Source organism: Protopterus annectens, chromosome 2.part1 (assembly GCF_019279795.1).
Source record: "Protopterus annectens isolate FY-2018-M chromosome 2.part1, PAN1.0, whole genome shotgun sequence".
In the NCBI taxonomy this organism is placed as follows: Eukaryota; Metazoa; Chordata; order Ceratodontiformes; family Protopteridae; genus Protopterus; species Protopterus annectens.
Window position 1 is genome coordinate 1,364,493,199 of NC_056729.1, and position 25,442 is coordinate 1,364,518,640.

The window sequence follows — 25,442 nt, forward strand, 5'->3', positions numbered from 1 at the left end:
ACATGTGCGAATATTATTTTGTCCTACTGGGAAGAAAAATGTAGTTTTAATTCAGATTTTGTTAATTGTTGGCTGTTGTATAACCGCTACCTGGACAATATCTGTATTTTTTGGACTGACTCAGTGGAAACATTTTTAGATTTTTATTAATTATATTTCTAACACTACTTCCTTTTTAAGATTTACTTATGACATCAAATATGAGTATGTGAACTATTTGGACATAACCAAAAGGAAAGAGCACAATAGGTTCTGATCTACAGTTTTCAGAAAAGGAAACTTATTTTAATCCCTTTCTATACTACGCAAGTGTCCACCTTTTCCATCAAAACAGGGGCTTAGAGAAAGGGCAATTTGTGAGGGGAAGTCGTATGACCTCGGATGATACAGATTTTCTTAAAGAGTCTAAACTTTTAACAAGTATGTTTAAAGAAAGAGGCTATCCTGACGTTTTACTTGAAGGAATAAAGGACGAGGTCTTGGAGGGGAGAAAAATAGATTTGCTCCTTTATTAGGGAAAGGAATTGGGGTTCTAACCAATGACAGGGATGGTTTGACCTCTCACAATAACTATGACAGAGCTTTTGTAACAGACTATAATGACAATGCATTTATAATTAGGGAAATCAAACAAAGAGAATGGGATAGATTTTCTAGCATCTCCGATTTAGATCTTATTTTTAAAAAAAAACTCAAGTTTACCTATAGGAAAGGAGCTAACATTAAGAATTTGTTAGAAATAATAGGAAGTTAAACACCAAAGGGGGTAAGGTAGGAACATATAAATGTGGTTGCTGCCCACAATGTCATTTTTTGAAAATTGGAGAGAGTATTTACCTGAAAGACAGGAATAAATGTATTAACAGTAATAGTTTTGCTAACTGCAACACAAACAGGGTGGTCTATATAGCACTTTGTGATAAATGTTCATCATTCTATGTAGGTAAAACTGAAAGAAAACTAAGAACCAGAATGTACGAACATGGTTATGACATTAAGACAAAAAATTGTAATAATGCTTTATATAGACACATTACGGTTTGTCATGAAGCTGTATTTCATTTTTTTTTTGTTATGGAATTAGTCCCCATGCACAAACGAGGGGGTCCATGGGAGATAGATTAGAGTACAGGGAGCTGTGCTAGCAATTAATTTTAGAAGCCACAAAACATCCAGGTTTGAATGATACAGTCTCCCTGGCATCGGTCTTAAAACTGAGGGCAGCCGAATGTTGATTTTCCACATTGGCCACTAGATGGCAATACACAACTGTTTTTAATGATATTTATTGAAATGTTTGAATTAATGAATACTTTTTTACATTTTTCTACACATCTTTTTACTGTTACATTAGTTATGGTTTTTAATATGCATTGGTTTTAAGATGGTTTAACCATACTTCGTATACATTTGTGTCTTATTTTTATGGATATTTGTGTATTATCAGTCTTTTAACAGTGGCATTTATTTTTAATTGGCTGGCTGGTAATTGGTTAGGGTATATTAACTGGCACAATAATTAAATATGCATACATCTGAGGAAGTTGAGTGTTTGATGAAAACGTGGTGAAACGTTAAGTGTTTTGCATTAATGTATGTGTTTTTTCTGGCATTTTGCAATAAACTCATTTGTATTTCAGGGGTCGTCCTTCATTTTTTGGTTTTCAAGTGGTTTCATTGTGTGAGCAACTTTTATCTCTGCTTTACAAATTATGTCTACTCTCGTTACAATTTATCTGTAAATGTGTAAGTGAGAGAGAGTGAAGGTATACATGTCTTTGGGGCAGGCACTATGAAGGGCCTCCTATCTCTTCTACTAAAGTAGCAATGCAAACTTACAATCCTCCTATTTCTTCTACTAAATTAGTACTGCAGACTTAAAAAAATCATGCTAGTGTGACAGCAATGACTTCTGCATCTATGTTGCTATGCTGTTTCTGATGACCGCAGTGGTACACTCCTGTTACTGAACTGCACTGTCCCTTTAGGCTGGACTGTTTATTTGCATAAATAGTATACAGTGCATTCCAGACTCTTGTCAGCTCTGCAGCCCACATCTTCTGGTTTATAATGAAAGTACAGTTGTGTAAAATCTTAACATAACAGGAGATGCCCTTCTTTTCACTGCTGTACTATTCATCACCTGCCAACGATAGCCCAACATCTCCTCAATATACCAAAGCCTTTATATTTTCCCAGCATCATACATCAGCTCTATGCTCTCCACCCAGGTGTAGGGCATAAAGGTGATATAGGTACACTGAATACTCTGAACTGAACTGCCCCAGGAAAACTAGAACAACCCAATGATAAGGGAGAACATGCATATCCATGAGGAAAAAGGAACAGGAGAGAAAATAGAGCAAGGTGGTAAAGACCCCTTGGTCAGCAAAGTGTTGCCAAGAGAAAGATAAACAAGGAGGCAGAAGGGAGGGTCTGAATACTGCAACTGTGAAAAGAAGGACATCTACTGTTATGGCAAGATTTTACACTATTGTACTATGTCCTTCCATATCATTGTTGCAGTATTCTTCACCTATGGGAGAGCAGCAAAGCTACTGTAAAGGACAGGAGGAGGCAGGCATCATAGGAGCCTTACAAAAAAAAACATGAAGGACAGCTCTGGCAAATCCTGCGGAAATGACATCTAACAAGTAATGAAAAGTGTGGACAGAGAATCACGTAGCAGCTTCAAGACTGGATCTAGTATCTAAACCTTTGAAGAAAGCCCAAGAAGAGGCTACTGCCCTCACAGAATCAGCTCAAACTGAAGAAGAAAGCTGTTTAACATGAAAAGAATTTCAAAAGGAAATGGCCTTAGAAATCCAGGCGGAGTTGATTTGCTTAGAAACTGCCAAACCCAATGTCCTGGAATGAAAATGAACAAGAAGTTGTTCAGATTTGTAGATATCTTTCATTTTATTCAAATACTACCCGAGCTGCCAATGCAGATCTAAGGTGCGAAAAACCTTCTCACTAGCAGACTGCGGATAAGTAAAAAAAGAAAGGAAGCTAGAAAGAATGATTAAAAGAAAACTCATTGACCACCTTGGGCATAAAAGAAGGATTAGTACGCAAAGGCACCCCATCCCTATGAAAAATCAAAAGACAGAAGATGCCTAACAGCGTTAAGTTCAGACACTCTCCTAGCTGAAGTAAGGGCTATCAATAAAACAGTCTTCCAGGGACAGTGTTGCAAAGACTAAGAATAAGCAGGCTCAAAAGAAGCCTGAGTCAATTTTTCACGGATGAAATTAAGGTCCCATGAGGGATGAATAGGCTTTCTTGGGGGCCTGGCCTACAAAGGACGCCTTTAAGGAATTGTTTGGCCTCAAAACATGAGCCCAGTAGTGGGTTCAGATGCAGACAAGCAGAGACTGACAAGTAAGCTTCAACAGAAGCATATACCAAGCCTGCATGGAGGACTTCACACAAATACAGGAGGACCAGAAGGACATCTACTTAGAAGGCATCCTGGTAAAGCTTGCAACACCAAACAGAAAATCTTTTCCATTTATCCATATAAGATTTTCTGGTAGTGGGTTTTCTGGCTTCCTGCAAGTACTCTAAGCACATCCTCAGAAAAACTGCACCTGAATTGGATCAAATCCTATCGCCCAAAGTGTCAAGAATGGATAAGTCAGGGTGAATAATAGATCCCTTGGCTTGTGCAAGAAGATCCATCTGGTGAGAGATGTTGTGATGACTGTCCCTGGCCGGATGAAAGAGAAGGGGAAATCAGTGCTGTCTGGCCCAAAAGTGAGTCACCAGCAAGATTCTTGGAGAGTCGTACTTCATCTTGTTTAGGACCCTGAGAAGTAGAGAAAGAGGAGGGTAATTATATAGAAATATCCCCTACCAAGAAAATGACACGGTGTCCACCTTCTAAGTCAGATAATTTGGGACTATGGAACAGAAGCAAGAAAGCTGCCTATTCAGAGGGGAGGCAAAAAGATACACTTGAGGAATACCTCATCGATGTACTATGTCCAGAAACACTTTTCTGTGAAGCATCCATTCGTGAGGTTGTGTCTTGGACTTGCTCAGGGAGTCTGCCACATGGCGGACAACTGGCAGAAGAGTTACCTGATGTCAAATAGCCAAACTGCAAGCCTGAGGGCCTTATTACCATAGAAGATAAAACATTGTTCCCACCTGTACCACCCAACTGTGGTGTTGCCTGTGAAGACCTTTAAAGGGCTTGCAGACCAAAAAGAATGGAAGGCCTGAACAGCAAGACAGCCCTCTCACTTCTTTTATGTTGATGTGGTCTGACCTCTGATGAAGGGGTCAGAGACCCTGAACCCACAGATTGCTGGAAGAGGCTCCCCACTCCAGATGGGAAGTGTCTGTGAACAGCTCTTGAGTAGGGGTAGAAGTCTGAAATGGTAGATCCAGACTGAAGCAGACTTGCTGAACCCACTAGTGCCAACTTGAGTATGAGCCAAGGAAGTAAAGCAAATACAAGCCTCAAACCCCCAGACTTCTGAGAAATTCCCTTGCAGAAATAGCAGAATTGGGAAGCAGAGACTGGAAGTAGGTTTTCAGAAACAGAACCTTGGAAGAAGGAAGAGAAGCCAACATTAGAATAGTCTGAATTCTGCATCCCAGAAAAATGTGGTCTAGAGAAGGAGTTAGCTTGGACTTCTTGAAATTGGTTGTAAATCCCAGACTGGGCATAAGGAGTACAGTGAAGTTCAGATCCTGCAAAAGCCTGGATTGAGTGGGAGCCTGAAGAAGATCGTCCAAATATGGGAATATTTGGATTCCTTGAAGCCTGCAAAAGACTAACAGTGGCCAGACATTTGGTGAACATACTTGAAGCCACAGAAAGACCAAAGGTCAAAGGAGCAAACTGAAAATGAGAGGAAGAAACAGAGAAAAGTACAGTTTTGTACCTACCATAAATGTAGATGTTCGAGGATCCACATTGCTGCAGTCCTAACCAATGGGTAGTCCGCTGTCCAGTCGGCCCGAATACCAAAGTATATGGCTGACGTCGGTCAAGGCGCATTAGACTGATGTCAGGACGTCAGGGTACTAATGCGCATGACCGACGTCATATCCTCAGTCTTTTCTTGCCCCAGATGTCAGAAGACCCCAAAAAGATAAGGCCCACACCAAAACACCAAAAAGCCCTGCACCAAACATATGCACAATATATACAAAATTACAAGAATATAGCCTAACCCACACCACCACCCCTAAACACAGAGGGGAAGGAGGGAGGGTAAATTGGACTGCAGCAATGTGGATCCTCGAACATCTACATTTATGGTAGGTACAAAACTGTACTATGTTCTTCATTCCACATTGCTGCAGTCCTAACCATTGGGTAGAATCCCAAAGCAGAGGTAAGGGAGGCTGGCAAATCATAAGGAAGCAGGAGCTGTCAACATGCCTTGCAAAATAGCTGTGGCAAAACCAGCCCTAGATTTAGAGTAGAGAGGAAGGTGGTAATGCTTAGAGAAAGTATGCACTGAACTCCAAGTAGCTGCCTCCAAAATATCCTTAGTTGCCACCCCTTAGAAATGCTGTTGAAGTGGCAGTAGCCCTAGTGGAATGAGGCCTAATCCCAGCTGGAATCTCCTTGCCATGATGGGAATAACAAAATGAAATGCAAAACCCAATCCACTTAGAAATAGTTTGCTTAGACACAGGCTTGCCCTTAGAACTCAAAGCAAAAGAAACAAACAACTGCTGAGACTGCCTGAAATCCTTAGTCCTGCTTAAATAATAACGCAACTGCCTATGGACATCTAAAGTGTGCAGAATCTTTTCCCCCTTATTTTGGGGATCTGCATAGAAAGTAGGCAAATGAATAGTTTGGTTTAAAGCCGCACTAGAAACCACCTTAGGCATAAAGGAAGGATTAGTACGTAATGATACCCTATCCTTATGGAAAATCAAAAAGGGCTCTACTGCCATAAGGGCCTGCAATTCAGAAACCCTTCTTGCAGAAGTAATAGCCAACAAAAAAGCAGTCTTCCATGACAAGTATTTCAATTCAGCAGTAGCCGCAGGCTCAAAAGGTTGTAGAGTAAGTTTCTCCAACACAAAATTGAGATCCCAAGCAGGAGTAGGAGCTCTACGTGGGGGTCTTATATTCTTTGCCCCTCTAAGAAACTGCTTGAACAAAGGATGCGAAAACAATGGTGGGTCACAATCATAGTGAGCTGAAATTGCTGCAGCATGAATCTTAATGGAAGAGAAAGACAAACCTTTGTCCAATAACTCAGTAAGATATTGAAGAGCCACACTCAAATTAGGCTCAGAAATCTCCAAATTCTTTGCTGCACTCCAAAATAAAAATCTCTTCCATTTTTCTGCGTACACTTTCCTTGTACTAGGTCTTCTGGCTTCCATAATCACATTTAAAACTTGTTGAGGAAGTTGAGACCTGCTGTGTTTCAAAACAGAATATGCCAGGCTGTTAGATGAAGAGAGTGAAGCTTGACATTGAGCAGGTGACCGTCCTTCTGAGATAACAGGTGTGGAATCAAAGGTAAAGGCCATGGAGGCTTCCTTACCAGACTCCTTAGTAGTGGGTACCAGTGTTGCCGAGGCCAATCTGGAGCTATTAAAATCATCCTTGGCTTGTCTTGTCTGACCTTTAGGAGCACCTTTGGGAGAAGAGGCAGAGGTGGAAAGGCATACACATGAAGATTTTCCCAACTGAAAGAAAGAGCATCCACTTTCCAAGCTGTGTGATGAAACCCCTTTGTGCAAAACTTTGGCAGCTGGTGGTTTAGTGGAGAAGCGAACAGATCTATGTCTGGAGTTCCCCATGACACTGTCAATTTCTGAAATACATGAAGATCCAGTTTCCACTCGTGGGGATCCATGATTTGTCTGCTTAACACATCTGCTAAGGAGTTCTGTGCTCCCGGCAGAAACCTTGCCTGAAGAGTTAGTTGCAAGCTGAGCGCAGTCTCCCATAAAATCATTGCTTGCCTGCATAGAGGATAAGAATGTGTTCCCCTTGTTTGTTGATGTACCACATGACAGTTGTGTTGTCTGTTAGAATCAACACCTGCCCTGGAAGAAGTAACTCCTTGAAAGCCATTAATGCAAACTGGACTGCTAACATCTCCTTCATGTTGATATGTAGATGCTGTAGTCTGGCAGGCCACTTGTCTTGTATCCACTTTCCATTTAGATGAGCTCCCCAAGCAATGTCCGAGGCATCTGTCGTTAAAATCTGACTCGCCTCTGGCCGGGTCACAGAGAGTCCCTTGTTTAGGTGACATTCCTGAGCCCACCACAAAAATTCTTTTGAATGCAAGGTATTATTTGAATGACAGTGTCCAAATCCTGGCAGTGCTGTGTCCATACATTTTTGAGATACCATTGCAGCTTCCTCATATGCAGTTTGGCATTGGGAAGCACCAGAATACAAGATGCCATGAACCCTAAGGCTTGAAGGACTGTCCTTGCAGTCAGCCCGGACTGAAGAGATAGTTGATGGAAGTAACTGGAAAGATTCTTTTGTTTGTCCGGGGTTAAAAGGCCATCTGGGCTGCTGTATTCAGTCTCACACCCAGAAAGCACATGTCTTGAGAGGGTACTAGACTGGACTTTATTTCGTTCACAGAATACCCTAGGCATCTTAGCACTGCTATGACATATTCCAAATGCTGTAGAAGGTCTTCCTTTTCTTGAGCCAGAATCAGGCAGTCGTCCAAATAAGGATAGATTTGAATTCCTTTTAGCCTGAAGTAAGCTATCACTGGAGCCAGAACCTTTGTGAATACTCTGGGCGCAGTAGATAAGCCAAAGGGCAATGCAGAGAACTGATAATGAGAATTTCCAGCTCGAAAGCGCAGATACTTTCTGCAACTTAGTCTTATGGGCACATGAAGGTAAGCTTCCTTGAGATCTAAAGTTACCATCCAGTGATCTTTGCCCAGCAGAGGTAAAAGCTGTTGTAACGTCAACATTTTGAACTTGGGAATGTCCAGAAAAGTGTTGAGGATAGATAAATCCAAAATTGGTCTCCACGTGTTCCCCTTCTTTGGTACTAGGAACAGGCGAGAATAAAATCCTAGGCCCCTTTCTGGTACAGGGACTGGCTGAATGGCCCCTATTTGGAGTAACAGAGAAATTTGCTGGTGAGCCTCTTTCCTTTGTGGAGGAGGAACGTCTGGCATGCCTTTGAAAGGGGGTAAGGTATGGAAATAAAACCTGTAACCGTGGTGAATGATATCCAAAACCCATCTGTCTTGAGTAATTAAATCCCAATTTTCTTTGAAAAGAGACAGTCTTCCTCCCAAAGGAGCTGCCAGACAAGAATGTACTGGCAGCTGAAAAGGCAGGTCATTGGGTCTGTTTACGAAAGGACTGACCCCTGCCCTCACCAGAAGTCTGAGCAGGAGAACTCCTGTTCTAGGCCTAAAAGAACCTTGAGCTCTGCCCCTACCACGTCTAGACCTACCCCTAGACTGGGAATCATAAGCAGGATAAGTCCATCCCTTAGTAGGCCAATTTCTGCTAAACTTCGGAGGTTGCACCTGCAAAAAATCTTTAACAGTCTGCATAGACTTAACCTTGTCCTCCATTTTCTTTAAAACTGCTTCCACAGGCGAACCAAACAACACATCAGACTGTAAAGGAGCATCCAAAATCCTTGTCTTAACATGCTCAGCTAAATTCTGATCCCTCAACCAGGCGTGCCTGCGAAGAACAGAACCAGTGGCAGCCACCCTCGAGGAGGCCTGCACAGCATCAAAACCACATTGCAATGAATGCTTACCCACTTGTTCAGACACATGAACTAAATCCTGCAACTCTTTACACTCAATACCTTCCGCCAGAGCATCCACCTTAGATTTCAATTGTGAAAGGAGATAATTTTGATATTTTAGCATGTGAAACTGACAATTCAACGCCCTCATGGCTAAAGTGGAAGAAGTATACACTTTCTTTCCCCATCTATCCAAAGCCCTTGCCTCTTTATCAGGAGGAACAGGATTTTTAACAACAGAGGCCTTAACACCTTTAGGCCCCTGAGAAACAGTTTCCGGGTCTGCCCTAGGACTCTTAAAAGATACTTATGAGCTTCAGGCACCCTATAGTACCTATCAGGTTTAACAGGGGCAGGAGGCAAAGAATCAGGGTTCAGAGAAGCCTCTGCAAAAACATCTTCCACCACATTCAACACAGGAGGTATAGCTAAGGGCCTATGCTGGGGTAAAACAAGAATTCCCTAAGCCTCTTCCTGGAATCAGAGAAATCTTGGCCTCCCCATTTAAAATGCTCCCTCATGGAATGCAGAGTCTCTGAAAATGAAAAATCCTCAGGAGGAGAAGCTGAAGGAGTGGAATCATCCACATCCGAATCAGAATAAGGAGGATACTCCTGCAAGTCTTCAGTCGAAGACTCAGAAGCCTCTGAACACTGCTCAAAACTCTCAAACTCAGGCTCCACCCTAGGCCTCTTATCAGGAAGGGGCATAGAACCCCTAATCATAGTAATCAAATCCTCTGCCATTTTAAGCATATGTTTCTTAGGCACAGAACCTGAAGTGCTAGGAGAAGCCCCCACTGAAGCTAAACCTGGCCTACCTCTCAAAGAGGTTTTGGAAACAGAAGGAGAGGCTCTAACCACCTTAGGAAGAGAGGGAAGTACAGCTACCTGAGAAGCCCCCTCAGCCTGGCCTACCTCCTGAGAGGGCACATCCTGTAACAGTAAAGTCTCTGCCTGAGACTCCAAAAAAACTCCTGGCAAAACCTCCGGCTCCACTGAGCCTTCTAAAGACCGACGTCCGGGACTGCCGGTTCTTCAACCCTAGGCTTTGCTGCTTTGTCCTTGCGCTTTTTGGACGAAGCGGGCGTCGGAGCATCCGACGGCATTTTATAATTACAACGCTTCCCAAACACTAACCTGGCACAGTCTAACCTTCTCTTAATAGTGCGTTTGTTAAATCTAGCACAAGAGCGGCATCCAACAACGTCGTGCTCAGGCCCTAAACAAGGTATACACAAAGTATGGTAATCCCTATGAGGTATCTGTTTCCCACAAGAAATACAGTTATTCACTTTTTCTGACATCCGGTAAAATACTGAGGCAAGAAAACCAAAATGTTCCCCAACGGGGTACTTAGCCAACTTTGATTCGGTCTGAAACTCCGACTTCAGAAAATTTCAGAACGCCAACCTGCACTCGCAAAACTGCTTCTGCATCGGACCATGCGGCAAAAAAGACTGAGGATATGACGTCGGTCATGCGCATTAGTACCCTGACGTCCTGACATCAGTCTAATGCGCCTTGACCGACGTCAGCCATATACTTTGGTATTCGGGCCGACTGGACAGCGGACTACCCAATGGTTAGGACTGCAGCAATGTGGAATGAAGAACATCATAAAAACTTCCTGAATAGAGGGTGAGTGGAACTGTGTAGATAGGCATCCTTTAGGTCTAGGGATACCATAAAAGCCTGTGGAAGTAAAGGGGGAAACAAAATCAGGAGACAAAGCATCCAAAAGTAGGGAATCGTTAGAAAGGTATTTAGGAAGGAAAGATCTAGGACCACTCCCCAGGATGTCTCTTTTTTTGGGAACCAGGAACATTCTATAACAACACCCTGTTCCCCTTTTGGCTACAGGGAACCAGTTAAATTGTTTCCCGGTGCAGTAAATCCTGTAAAACTCCAGAAAAATGAGGAAGTTGGTCTAAAGAAGGCTGAGGAAGACCTGAGAATGGGGGGGGGGGGGATTTCCATACTATAAAATAACTGTGACAAATAAATTAAAGGAACCCAAGCAGCTCAGCAAAGGGTGTTCAGAATGATATTCAACTGTGGAGCTGCGACTGGCAGCAAAGATGTTCTGAGTATTCAGCGTATGCATGTCACATGTATGCCTTACACCAGGGCAGGGAGTATACGGCTGAAGTATGATGATGGGAGGCTGGAAAGGCTTAGGTATACTGGCCTGATGTTGGGCTATCCTTGGCAGGAATCCCATAGGTGATGAATCTTGCAACAGTGCTATGGAAGGACATCCATATTTGACCATTTTCCTGTGCTTCTTGAGTACGCCATCCTTATTAAATTCTCACTTGCCAAGTCTATGAACCCCAACCATTACTTCAATTTATGTCTCACGATTTTTCAGATAAGTTCAATGTAGTTAGAAACTATGAGAACCATGCATAATGCTTTCAAATTTTACAGCACAGCAGATGCCTTGGAATTAAAAAAAATTTGACACTGAAAAGCATGCAAAGCAAATGATAAACTCAATTAAATCATTCTCTTGTACTGCCAAGCCTGAATCAAGATGATATGGTTAATGGCTTTTTCTAAGCCATACATTCTGTGGATGTCACAGATGTATTGGGTTAAAAATATGAAATATGTATGTATGCATGTTAGTGTGTGTGTGTGTGTGTGTGTGTGTGTGTGTGTGTGTGTGTGTGTGTGTGTGTGTGTGTGTGTGTGTGTGTGTATATATATATATATATATATATATATATATATATATATATATATATATATGGGTCTACCTTTGATCGACTTTCATTTGGTCGACAATTCATTTGGTCGACAGGCAGATTTGCCCCCCTCCCCAATGTTGTGCGTCCCTGGAGTTGATATATATAGTTAGGGGGGTGTGGGGGCACAGCCCCCACATTGGGGGGTGTGGAGGGTGAAACCCCCCACATAACATGCTTGTCGACCAAATGAATTGTCAACCAAATGAAAGTCGATCAAATGGCTTGTCGACCATCTCAGGTAGACCCATATATATAAAGCTAACCAAGAAACAGTGCTAAAGGCATCATGATACCCATGACAGCTACAACACACAGGATACATAAAAAAATGACTGCCACCAAAGACTAATACTTGCAGAAATATGAGACCGATGTACTGAATTTAAATTTTGTGTACAGCAGCAGTTACAACCTTTGGGGATAGACATGTATAGACTTCATAAGAGATTCAGCAGTCCTTCTGAATGAAATACAGAATACTTTTAATTGCACACGTGAATATCCATGACATGTCACTGGCAACATCTGATGTCTGTCCAGATAAAAAAGATATTTCTTACAATATCAGCTGCTACAAAGAAACTCAAAACAGCATTTTTCCTTTAGTTTGAGGACTGTGTTCTGAGCACTATAAGGAGATTCCACCAAACCCTACCAGAGTCAGCTTGCAGTACTTGGTTCGTTGTTGGCACACTTTCTTCCTGAGGGTCTCTATTCTCATGTTGCTACTCTTCTCAGATCTGCTCATGATTGGCAATGGAGTTTTACGGTGTCGAGTTGCCAGCCCGGCGCCCAACCTTCCACAGAAGGCACACACACGCACACACTCACACCTAGGGCCAATTTAGTGTGTCCAGTCCACCTACAGCATGTCTTTTGTTGCTAAACTGGTATATGTAAATAAAGGAGGGGTGGAGCAACAGGAGTGCCCCACCAAAAAATATTTTTTCCCTAAAGATTTTTGACTTTGAGTCAAAGTCTTGTCATGAAGTCAAGCATGCTTAGGTAATCAAAGTCTGATGCTATAACGGTTCCACATAGGTGTACATCTGTCCACAAGCATGTGTTCTTTCACAAAAAAGAAAAAAGAAAAAAAAAAGATGCTAAAGAGGATAAGCCCAACCATAGAACTCATCAGGGAAATCTTTGTTGTTAGGTATAATATCTGTCATAATGGTGGCACCACAATAGCAACAGCAGCAGCAGTTATAGAAGTTCGCTTCTGAGATTTGATCCAGGCCCTTGTTATAGTGAAGTATGCGTTGCACACCTCCCAAGGGAAACGCAGACAGAACATCCTCAATAGGTGCTCAAACCCCCTCATATGACTCCTGTTACTGTAAAAGAGCAATCACTCCTCTAAGCTCTTTCCAGTTTGCCTAGCTCCTTACTCTTATCACAGAGAATGAACAAAGCAACTGTGTAAAGGAGCTTAACTTCCGCCAATCCTGTCTGTGATGTTACCATTTAATCACTACCCAAAGGTCATGAAAGTACGTAAATGGGCACAGACTGATCATTAAATGGAGAGTTGTCAAATTACTCATTTCTAACCTAAACACATGCTGCACCCATCCACTGGTGACTCTTTTGATACCCTCTACCATAACTCATGAACAAGACCACCAACATTTAATCTCCTTCATTTGCCATAGCTGCTTTGCTTTGAACTGTTGCATTCTTTTCCAAGACCAAAACATGACGTCTGACTTGAAGACACTGATCTGCATTAGAGAAACTTCATACTTAACAATGAATCACTTCAGAGCATGCAAGAAAACAGTCGTTTAAAGCCAAGAGGACAATACCATCTGGAAGCAGCTGTTGTGACCCTCACATTCATACACTGGATAATATCGAACCACAGACTGTGCGATGGCATCCTGCCCACAATACCTCGTAAGAGTAGAAGAGCTATGGACACATTCTCATTATTTAGTACTTGCGTAATTTCAGGATGAGTGCAAGACTTTACCAAGGATGTTCATGTCTCCTCTTCTGTAGTGAGTGATACTGATTCCCCAAGACCTCACACTGTTCTAAAGCTTCCCATAAGACAGTACAGTTTAATGTCAGTGCACAGTAGATAACAAAACCTACCACATATGATTAATGATCTCAGCTAGGCCTTTAATTATTGTAGCTTTAAATATGTCTTAATTAGAACATTTTGCAATTTTTCTGCCATATAAAAGGCAGTATCTGTAGACCAATAGCAAACATATGCCCAATTGGCAAACCGGTAGAAAATGTAATATACTAATTAATTCAGCACTAATGAGATACTTAACTGATAAACAAGTATTCTGCTCCAGGATTAGTACTATTACATCCTCATACGCATACATGAACTTTGTTTTCTCCATCATGGAAAAGGGCTATTCTTTAGAACACTACTTGTGAATCTAAGGCGGGCATCTGTAATAGTCATGATTTACCCATTAAAAAACCCTGTAAGTATGGTACATTCAGAAGTGGTCATTAACTGGTTATGAAACTATCTTAGAAATAGAACTTTTCAGGTTCTTTCTGGTAAAACTAGATCAGATTTTAGAACCTATATATGCGGAATCTCTCAGGCTTCAGTACTGAGCCTCTTGTTATTCTGTTTACTTATTTATTATAAATGCTCTTGCATTTTTCAACATCTGAATGACATTTTGGCATTATACTCTAACAATTCAATTATTAGAAGAATGCAGGAGGCCATGAACCCCAAGGCTTGCAGTATTTGTCTTGCAGATAGCAGGGTTTTTGCGGCCACTTGTTTGAAATAGGTCACCAAATGAATTTGCTTTTCTGGCGTAAGGTAAGCCATCTGGGAAGTTGTATTCAAGCTTGCTCCCAGGAATGTAAATTGTTGACAGGGTATCAGCTGTGATTTCTTTTCGTTTATGGTGTACTCCAGACAAGTTAGAACCCTTTTTACAAACGCCAGATGATTTTAAAGTATGCCTTGGCTTTCTGCCTAAATTAGACAATCGTCCAGGTATGGGTATATTTGAATACTTCTTTGCCTGCAAAATGCAATAACTGGAGCCAGGCACTTTGTGAATAACCCTGGGCGCAGAAGACAAGCCAAAGGACAGTGCAGAGAACTGATAATGTGTGCAGCCTGCTTTGAAGTGTAGGTATCTTCTGCAAGATTCCCTGATTGGGATGTGCAGGTATGCTTCTTTTAAATCTAGTGTTGCCAACCAGGCACCTTTGCCTAGCAAACAAAGTAATTGATGAAGAGTCAGCATCTTGAATTTTGGAATCTCCAGAAAGGTGCTTAGAGTAGACAGGTCGAGGACTGGATGCCATGATTTGTCTTTTCTGGGTACCAGAAAAAGTCTGGAGTAGAAACCTTGTCCCTTTTCCTCTTCTGGTACCAGTTGAATAGCTCCCATGCTTAAGAGGGAAAGTACTTGTTTTTGAGCCTCTGCCCACTGAATTTGGGGGCAGGTCTGGCCACCCATTTGGTGTTGGCAACGTGTAGAAATTATTTATTTATTTATATTTGTTGACCGGGAATGTCCGACTGGACGTAGGGTCCATTTTCAGCGGCGGCCCGGGGAGAAAAACTCCACAGTTAAAATAAACAGACAGTAGTTACATTGGATTACATAGTGATTAACAATTTACATAGCAATTACTTACAACATATTTACAGATGAAGAACATAGTACATCAGTAGACAACTAGAATCTTTATCTGTGAAGTACATAACGGACATTAACAAATGTTACAATAAGAAGTTCCTGCTGTATAATAAGTACTAGGCTTATGAGCATCTGAGCTTGGCATAATCAAGGTAGTTAGTGGAGTGGAAAGAAATGTAGTGGTTGGATGGGGTAGGTGATATTAGAGTGGGACTTGCAAGGGCATAGCCAGCATGTTTTTAGGTGCACTTTTAGTAAAGTTTTGAAGTGGGTGCATGATGGTATGGAGGTAATTCTGTATCCCTGGGACACTATATTTAAAACCCATTTGTCCTGGGTTATGAGTTCCCAGTTCTTTGCATGAAGAGCAATCTTTCCCCCCAAAGGGGCGGTCAAAAGATAAGTGCTTAGGAATTTTAAAAGGAAGTCATCGAGACTGTTTACCATAGGGGGGTGTCTTGTTATTTCCAGATTTCGAAGTGGAGGCCACCCACTGCTCGGTTCTGAGAGTCCCCTGGGACTGAAACCTGGGGGTTTTGCTGTGCCTGGGTTTGGCTTGAGAAGACCTGGAAGGGACTGAAAAGGACCAGTTCTTAATAGGCCAGTACCTATTAAATATAGGAGGTTGCACTTGTAAAAAAATCTGGAGGATGGCCTAATGGTTAAGGTGTTTGCCTTACAAACACAAGGTGCAGGGTTTGAGTCTCACAAGGGATAATTGGCTAGGCTTAAAATGGCTCGCAACGGCAGTTAGCTTAGTACTAATCTATGAACCTATGAACCTTTTAACAGTTTGCATAGATTTAGCTTTATCTTCCATCTTTTTAAGAACATCTTCAGCCTTGTTGCCAAACAGGCGGTCCTGATTTAAAGGAGCATCCAACAATTTAGCTTTAACATGATCAGGCAAAGATTGCTCCTTAAGCCAAGCAAGCCTTCTAAGCACAGACCCAGTAACAGCAGTCCTGCAAGAGGCCTCTAAAGAATCAAAACCACATTGCAAAGTATGTTTTCCAACTTGTTCAGCAGAATGCATTAAGTCCTGTAAATCTTTCACACAGTCGGGAATCAACATCATTTTCTGTTTAAGCAGTCCAATAACATGTTGTTGATATTTTAGCATATGAAATTGGCAGTTTAAAGCTCTGATTGCCAAGGTTGCAGAAGTATAAACCTTTTTACCCCATCTATCCAGCGCCCTGGAGTCTCTATCAGAAGGGGTAGGATTTTTAGCAGTAGAAGCCTTAATGCCCTTGGGCCCCTGAGAAATAGTCTCTGGATCTGCAACAGGATTTTTGAAACGGAACTTGTGGGACTCAGGAACCCTGTAGTAATGTGTCAGGTTTACGAGCAGGAAATCGGGGGCCAGACTGGATTCCGAGAAAACATCAACAATGGCTAGTACAGGAGGTATAGCCAAAGGCCTATGCTGAGGTAGAAGAAGGAAATCCCTAAGCCTCTTTTTTGAATTAGAAAATTCCTGGCTTTCCCAGTGAAAATGCTCCCTTAAAGTATGTAAGGTTTCCCCAAAAGAAAAATCCTCAGGAGGGGAAGCAGAGGGAATAGAATCCTCTGCACCAGAATCCCCATAAGTAGGTATGGACAAATCCAGGTCATCACAAGAGTCAGAAGAAACAGAATCCTGATCAGAAGATTCATAATCAAGTTCAGCCCTAGGCCTCTTGGGGGGGGGGGGGTTGACTACTCCTGATTAGAGTTATTAGATCTTCAGCCATTTTTATCATTTGTTTTTTAGGCATAGGGGCCTAAGCATGCAGCCTGGGCGTCGGTTTTTTAAGACATGGATCGAGATTTAGGCCTTAGTAATGAAGGAGGTGTCGTTTTAATATGCAAGTCTGTAGGCCTGAGAAGCCGGTGCCTGCACAGCAGCTCTGGACCCATCCAAGGTAAAGACATCCGCGGGTTCCACAGTTGAAGTATCTCGCGGCTCCGAATGGATCTCAGCAGAGGCCTGCGAATCAAGAAGTAGCGGGTATCAGGGGCTGCAAAAGCACCTCACTGGGTACCGGTGAAGTTGCGACTGGCTTAGGAGAAGCGTCGTCGGCATTTTTGGACCTCGGTGACCTGTCTCTGTAATTATCTTTGCGTTTTTTCGGAATCCCAGTAGTTGGATGGCTAACCGACGACATTTCTGGATAATTAAACTGAGAACCAAAATATTTAGAAACAAAAATATACCGACGACTGACAGCAAGGTACGTCGTGGTCAGGGCCTAGGCAAGGCATACAGTACGAATGAAAATCTTTATGAGGTATTTGCTTTCCACAAGTAATGCAATTATTAACTTTTACTGACATCGGTAAGGAGCAAGAAAAAGTTTCCCCAACAGGGTACTTAGCTTTAAGTTGAAGAATTTGGATCTGAAACCCGAAAACGAAAATTTCAGGAGTCGGCCGACCGGCACTTGCGAACTGCTTCTGCTTCGGGCACCGCACGGCAAGAAAGACTGATGTAATGGCATCAGCTGCATGTTTTATACCCCTGACAACCTGACGTTATGGAAGAAGGGACAGCAACCGATGCAGGACCAAAGACTTTGTTTAATCAGGCCGACTGAGGGCAACCTGCCAGCAGATTACCCAAATGTAATGACTACAACAGTGAAACACAAAGAACATCTGGTTTAACAGCAATTACTTAATACCAAACAAACCCAAATCGACAGTTATGGGACCAAGTACTCCACCACAGCTAAAATCTACTCAGACCATGATAATTAAAGATCCTCTTGGGCTTCCCCTACATAAAGAAACATAATAAAAATATGTAGGCATTTGGATAAATCAGTATTTGACTTTTAACCATAATACTGAAATTATAGTTGGAAAAAAGTACTTAACGCAAACCTCAACTACTGAAGAAAGAAAATCTTTAGCCATAAATATACTTATTCCATAAATGAAATACAGTATGTACTCCCAATTACTGCCCTAAACTATGCAAAAACTGTTTTATTAATCAAACAATGGAAATTTTTTTTTTAGATTTATACACATACTCAATTGGCTGTGTACAACACTGATGCTATAGCTAAGGCCAGCTATATGCCACTCGCTGCTAGAGATACTCTTCTATTACATTTATTAACTTATGACTCGACCCAAACTAACAGCAAAAGTATGGCTTGGGTTTACAATGGAAAATCTCAGCTTTAGGGAAGGTGGTTCACAGTCATTCCTGTCTGAAAGTGTGAATGCAGAAACAGAATAATTTTAAAGTACACCTATAAGGATCAAATGCCACCCAGGTGTGTGTGCACATGTGTGCGTGTGGGTGTTTATGTAGGGTAATGAACTCCTACAATGCTGCCAGCTTTAAGATCATGACATGATGATTTGTGACTCCTTTATACATGGATAGCTGCTCTACAGACCTAGGTAATTATAGGCCCACCAGCCTTACCTGCAAAGTCATGGCACATATTATAGCAGATCTCATTTATGCAGACATTGGCAGCTTAACTGATCTAGACCTCACTCTGTTTGGTTATGTGAAGGTCAGGTCCTGTTTCTTGAACATTACAAACTTCTTTGCAAAGGTTACAGAGGCTAATGATAGTGGTCATTCTGTGCACACTGCTTATCTTAACCTGGCCAATGACTAACAGTATTCCCCATGCCGGTATCATTGAAAAGTTACACAAATTTAATATAAACCCTTACTTTGCAACCATGTGTAACATCCTCACTTTTTCATGTCAGATCATAAAGCTGTCTCCTTTGAAATCAAACTAAAACCTGTTACCACATCGAACCCTCATACATTCAGAAATTGGAAAGACAAATTTTCTGCTAGGGAGTGATACCCTTGCAAAATTTTAAGCCTCAAACATGATCCATCAGGCCCTTGAAGATCATTGCTCAGCCTTAACCTCCAATCTGGCTTCATGAATAGTGAATGGAGGAATGCAACAGTTATTCCTCACACAAGGATGGGTCGTCAACTAACCTGGTGATTACAGACCCATAGGTCTAACTAGACTCATATGTAAGGCCATGGAAAGACTTATCATGAATATCATACAGAAAGATATAAGAAATCTTCAGACACTGGATTTAACACAGTTTGGATTTGCCAGGGGCAGATTGTGCCTGCTTAACAGAGTGGACTTCTTTGAGAATGTCACCATAGCTATGGAGAAGGGCAAAATGGTACTCACTACTTACCTTGACCTGAACAAATCATTAGACACCATTCCTCATTCAGGCATTGTCGACAAACTCATGAAAAGATGCTTAAATCCTATATGACCCATTGGACAGCCAACTGGCTCACACCTGCAATCCCCTACTCTGACTTCCTGTGTCCTACCTACTCAAAAGTTCAGTCACCAGCAGAATCCCTCAGAGGTTGGAGCTGGGACACTACTTTTTGGCATCTACTTTTCGGAAGTCATAGCTCACATTAAAGGCCTCGGGTTGACCAAGTTTGCAGATGTCTGCAAGCTCAGCATAACTGTAGAATCCCCAAAAACACTAACACAGTAACAGTCTAAGACTGAATGCCAAAAAAAAAAAAAAAGCATAACAGCATCTTTTGGAAATTTAGCCACACTTGGGAATTTACCACATAGACAATAAACCCCTAAGAATAGACCCAGTGGTTAGAGACTTGGAAATACATGTGAACAATGACTTGGCCTTTGACTCTCATGTATCAACTGTTGTAAAGAAATTGTTCCATTTTGTGCAACTCATTACCAAGGGTATGGCATCCAGGTCCAAAATGGTCATTATCCCCCCGTGTTCAGCCCTCATTAGACTAATCCCAGAGTACAATGCTCACTTCAGTATGCATCTTACCAGGCATATGCAACAACTAGAATGCCACAGATGTTCTTTACAAAAAGACTAGAATGTGTAAACCACATGGAAAATGCAGATTACCTCAAAGGCTTATCTTTACACTCAGTCTTCTAGAGAATACTGAGAGGTGATCAATGCCTGTTTACAAGGTATCATCTGATCCGATGCTGAGGGGCTTACTGCACATCTGCAAGTCTAACAGCATTAAAAGTACTCAATCCAAGGACCTAAATCTTATTTTCAACATAAACAGAACATGTTCGAGGGGCACGTCTGTGTCTCAGACACTACCCTACTTTACAACACACTTCCCATCCACAAGAAGCACAGTTCATCCATAACCTTATCCAAGTGTAATCTGTACCAATGATGAAGTAACTGATACTTTAACCTTGGACTGGCATCTATGTCCCTATTGGACACAGCATGTAAATATTCTGTCACCTAAACATAACTATATACCCTTAGCTAATTCACCCTGTCATTTAGAAATGGGAAAACATGTCTAGTTTTAAAGTCGTCCTGCGGCTGTTAGTCCAGTAATCACCTACAAGCCTATAAACATTGTCCACTGGATTGCAAACTGGCTATTCAACAGATCCCAAACAGTGAATTTGCTAATCCCCTTTCTAAATATAAAACTGTAACTAGGGAGTACCACATGGATTAGTGCTGGGTCCTCTCCTGTTTTGTACTTATTTTGCAGACATCCACGCCAATATCCCTGAAGTGTGGTTGATCAAGTTTGCTGATGACTGTAAGCAGGGTGCTATTATTCACTCAGCCACCGATACTAAACTGATACTAAACTGCTTCATATGTGCAAGTATCTGGTGTACTGAAAACAATCTCAAGCTGAATAGAAGTAGTGTAGCACAACGTCCAGCAAAAAAGTTGCTCCCACCACATATAAGTGGTACTCCTCTTCAAACAGATATGGTCATGAGAGACCTGTGCAGTTATGTGGAGAGCTGTTTCTCTTTCAGTCATCATGTTTCCACCAAAGTCAGAAAATGTGTTTTGTTAAGCATATAAAGCCAGCAGAAGAGCAAATAAAATAACTTAAATAACAAAGTTCAGACAGTGCAGTGTGCTTAATCTATCAGTTGCAGGTACACAATAAATTCCACATGCACAGTGAAAGTACCATGATTACGCTCCTAAGGTAGGAAAATTTCAGACTTGTTAAGCACTTTCTGATGTCTGCTTTTGTTCATCATTCCTCACTGCTGTTAAACTCTAATCTCATATTAGAGCATTAACAATAATAAAAGTATATCAAAGAACAGTGTCGAGAACTAATAAGCAGCATTAAAATAAACAAACAAACAAAACAAACATTAAAACACGTCAGCTTTTCTTGACCAAATAAGTGTTTGACTTGTTTTAAAGCATTTTGTTCTTTCCACCACTGGGCGGCCACGGTTGTGTAGCAGTTAGCATTGCCGCCTCACAGCAAGAGGTTCTCCAGTTCAATTCTCGGCTGGGGTGCCTTCTGTGTGGAGTCTGCATGTCCTCCCTGTGGTCGCGTGGGTTTCCTCCGGGTGCTCCGGTTTCCTCCCACATCCCAAAGACATGCAGTAGGTGGATTGGACACTCCAAATTGGCCCTAGGTGTGAGTGTGTGCATGTGTGTCCCTTCTGTGGAAGGCTGGGCGCCGGGCTGGCAACTCGACACTGTAAAACTCCACTGCCAATCATGAGCGGACAGATGATCCACTGTGGCGACCCCTAACCGGGAAAAGCCGAAAGAAGAAGTTCTTTCCACCACTGCTCTGTAGTGGTTATTCTGTGTCTAGCAGTTCTAACTGTGCTAAGGTTTTAAAGCTGTAAAACAATTAGTACTGCACACTTTTCTTTAAATACTGTAGTACATAAAAATCTCAACCACCATGCACTACAAATAACTGTGAATAGTTCTCTCAAATCATAACCCTGTTTGTGTGCTCTTGACATGGATGTCAAGATTCATCTTCTTGAGTTGAACTTCTTGATGTCCATATAAGAAACACATAGCAAATTAGTTACAATTGGAGACCCGATCATATTTCTCTATGTTGGTATACAACTGCTGCAAAGCTAGCATTCAGATGGCAAAATGCAAGTTATCGATTACAGTGGTTTCACTTATGAATCCTGTTAACATTATATTGTGCCATTTTAAACCAACAACAAAGAAAGGACTACTTATTGACTGAGATGCAGGTTTAATCCTAAGCTTCTAAAATACATGGCTGGATAAAAGCTATTATTGCAGTTTTATACAAGAAAAAACATTACATTTCTCAACACTTCTACAAGAACATACCTCTGAACTGTCCGGATTTTCTCAAAATATCCAGATTCTTCTTTCATATATTTGGTCTATTCCACATAAAATCTGTGGTTTTCTGGCAAATCATTGAGGAATAGAGTTACTAAATAATGACAGACATTTGGGTTTCAGACTGTGCTACCTTCAGGAAATGCATGATAAAGCAAAAGCCATTACTCTAGCAATGTTTTACGTTTATAAGGGCAGTATTTAAAATTTGTCCCTGATTTTGGCTCTTTGGCCACTATTCTACTGATGAAAAGTGAAACCAAAATTAATTCATTTACTTTAAGCTTTGCTATCCATACTTTCACATGACTCATGTTTAGTGAATGAGCTACATAACAATGTGCATTATTTTATACAAACTACCTTTGGAAATGTTGCATAAATTATCATATGCCTTTTCAAAAATATTGTTCCTTAGCAACACACTCACAAAAAAAAAAAAAAAAATCTTGCAGTTACCCGTTAATGATCCTATCATCACTACAGGTCTGTGTTCCAGAGCAAGTCCATATTTTTGATAGAGAGCTTTCAAAACTGACTTTGATCCAAGCATTAGCCAGAGAACTGGTGTAACCACTGATGTGTCATTCAAAGTAAGATTGTAACCCAAGTCCCATTCCTGGTTGTTCCACAATCTTCTGTGAAGCATCACCTGCAATGTACCAATAAAATCTAACAAATTAGACATAAACAGACATTTCATATTCTATTATTCTATAAAACAAAATACATAAACAACAAAAATAAGAAGCAACAAACTGAGGAAAAAAAACATTAAATGCATAGCATCTATGTGACAGACTTGGCAAATGTGTCAGGCAACCTATGAATCTGCTGACAAATCATTATGTCTATATAAATTTATTTATTTATTTTACATTTGTTAACTGGGCTAGTCCAACTGGATACATGTCCATTTTCAGTGGAGGCCCGGGGAGAAAAGCTCCAAGTTCAAAGACATTCTATATTGCATATTAAAGTATACAGAACAAAAACATTTAAAACAAAAAATTATTACATGATATTAGAAAGAGTTAATCATCTTCAGTATAATAAAATTTTCAAGAAGCACTGGAAGAATATGAATAGAAGTGTTCAGTATGATAAGTAGTACTGAGGAAAGACAGTATTAGGAAATGAGAAAGGTAGGTTAGTTTAGAAAATAGGTCCATGACTAGTTCTGAGAAAGAAATTTATGTTTTGATGGTAACAGATAGTTTAAAAACACCAGTTAGTCAGGGTTGGTACAAGAGCATAACCAGTGGTTAGAGAGGAAATGTTTTAGGTTTGTTTTGAATAGTGGGAGAGAGGTTAGGGTTGTAAGGTTTTGTGGTAAGTGATTCCATATTTTCCCAACTGAATTATAGAATATGGAGTCTCCTGCTGAATTATTTGATAAGGAAGTGTGCATCAACATTTTTTTGGTGGAGCGTAGATTCCTCAAGTTATAATATGGTGTTATGAGGGTAGAGAGAATTGGGGTGTTGTTGGGTTGGTGAAGGACTTTATGGGCGATTATAAGTTGGTTATATTGTAATAGGTGAGGTAATTCCAGCCAATCTAGTTGTTTTAGATTCTGACAGTGATGAGTCCTGTATGGAGAGTTAGTGGCAAATCTGGCAATATTATTATACGATCCAGCTAGTTTGTTAAGATTATTTTTAGACAGATTGGTATATATGGGGGAAGCATATAAAAGGGTAGAGATTAAGTGGGTTCTAGCTATTGTGGTTCTGGCTAGAGGTGTCAGGAAATGTTTGATTCTATAGAGGGATCCAAGTTTTTAGTTAGTAGATTTTATTGTAGTATTTATGTGAGTGTCGAACTTTAGTTGATTGTCAATTGTAATACCTAGGAGTTTGGTGGTGGGGTCCAGAGAAATAATGGTACCATTGTTGGATATAAGTGTAAAATGAAGAGGGGGAGACAAGTGAGAGGGTGTAAAGAGCAATAATTTGTTTTTTTTTGGTTGAGGAGAAGACAGTGGTTGGAGAACCATTGTTCTATAGTGGTGAAGGATTTTTGTGTGAGAGAATGAAGTTCAGTTTGGGATGAAGCTGAACAAATGATTGTAGAGTCATCAGCATATTGAATGCAGGTAGAGAGTGGAATAGAGAGATGAAGGTCACTTATAAAAATGGAAAACAATAGTGGACCTAAAATGGAGCCCTGTGGGACACCTAGGGAGGTGGGAAGGAGTTCAGAAAGATGGTTTTGCCAGAGAACTGCTTGTTTTCGGTTATCCAGGTAGGATGTAAACCAGTTCATAGCAGAATTATCGAGAGACAGTGACTTTAGTAGGTGGAGGAGAAGTTGATGGTTGACCATGTCGAAGGCTTTAGATAGGTCTACAAAGAATGCTGAGGAAAGAATATTATTATTGCGATTTTTGTTGATGCAGTTTGTAAAGGATAGCAAGGCTGTGGTGGTACTGTGGAAAGGACGAAAACCATGTTGACAGTTAGCTAAGAGATTGTAGTGGAGTAGGTGGGTAATTAATTGTTTGTGGATACATTTCTCCATTATTTTAGCAAGTGGAGACAGTAGAGCTATGGGACGATAGTTAGAGTATTCAGTGGAGTCACCACCTTTGTGAAGAGGAATAATGTGTGAGATTTTCCAAACTGATGGAATATTGCCTTTTATGGTTCTATTGATCAATATGGAGATTGGGTAGGCAATGGCTAAGGCTCCTAGTCGGAGGTATTCTCCTGGTAATTTATCGGCTGAGGGGGTAGTAGGTTTTAATTTTTGAAGTAGGGAAGAGATATAGGAGGTCGGTTCAAGGTAGAAGGGGGGAGGAATGGAGTTTGTACTGGGCAAATTGGAGGCATCAGGGTTTTGTTGATTTGCTAGATTTAGTACAGCAGAAGTAAAAAAAAGTATTAAAAGCATTTGCTATTTGTGTTGGACAGTCAGGGTTGGAGCCTAGTAGATTAGGCGTGGCTACTTTACCTGGGGATAGTAGTCTGTTTATAGTAGACCAGAACTTTTGTGGTTGCTGAAGGGATGATTTTTGAAGTTGGATATAAAAGTTCTTTTTGTCTTGTAGGACAGCTTTTTTAGTTATGTTTCTTTGTTGCCTAAAAGTTTGGTGATCAATTTTGTCTTTTGTGGTACGCCATTTAGCCCAAGATTTGTTCCTACTAAG

At 41.1% G+C, this 25,442-nt stretch overlaps 1 protein-coding gene across 1 annotated transcript in view; it reads right to left on the bottom strand.

Moving 5' to 3' along the window:
- Positions 1-25,442, bottom strand: part of MAN2B2 (mannosidase alpha class 2B member 2) — a 943,157-nt gene that overhangs the window by 149,272 nt on the left and 768,443 nt on the right. The window contains exon 15 of the mRNA XM_044062827.1: positions 22,751-22,943. Coding sequence (XP_043918762.1) covers positions 22,751-22,943 — 193 coding nt within the window. The remainder of the gene's footprint in view (positions 1-22,750; positions 22,944-25,442) is intronic.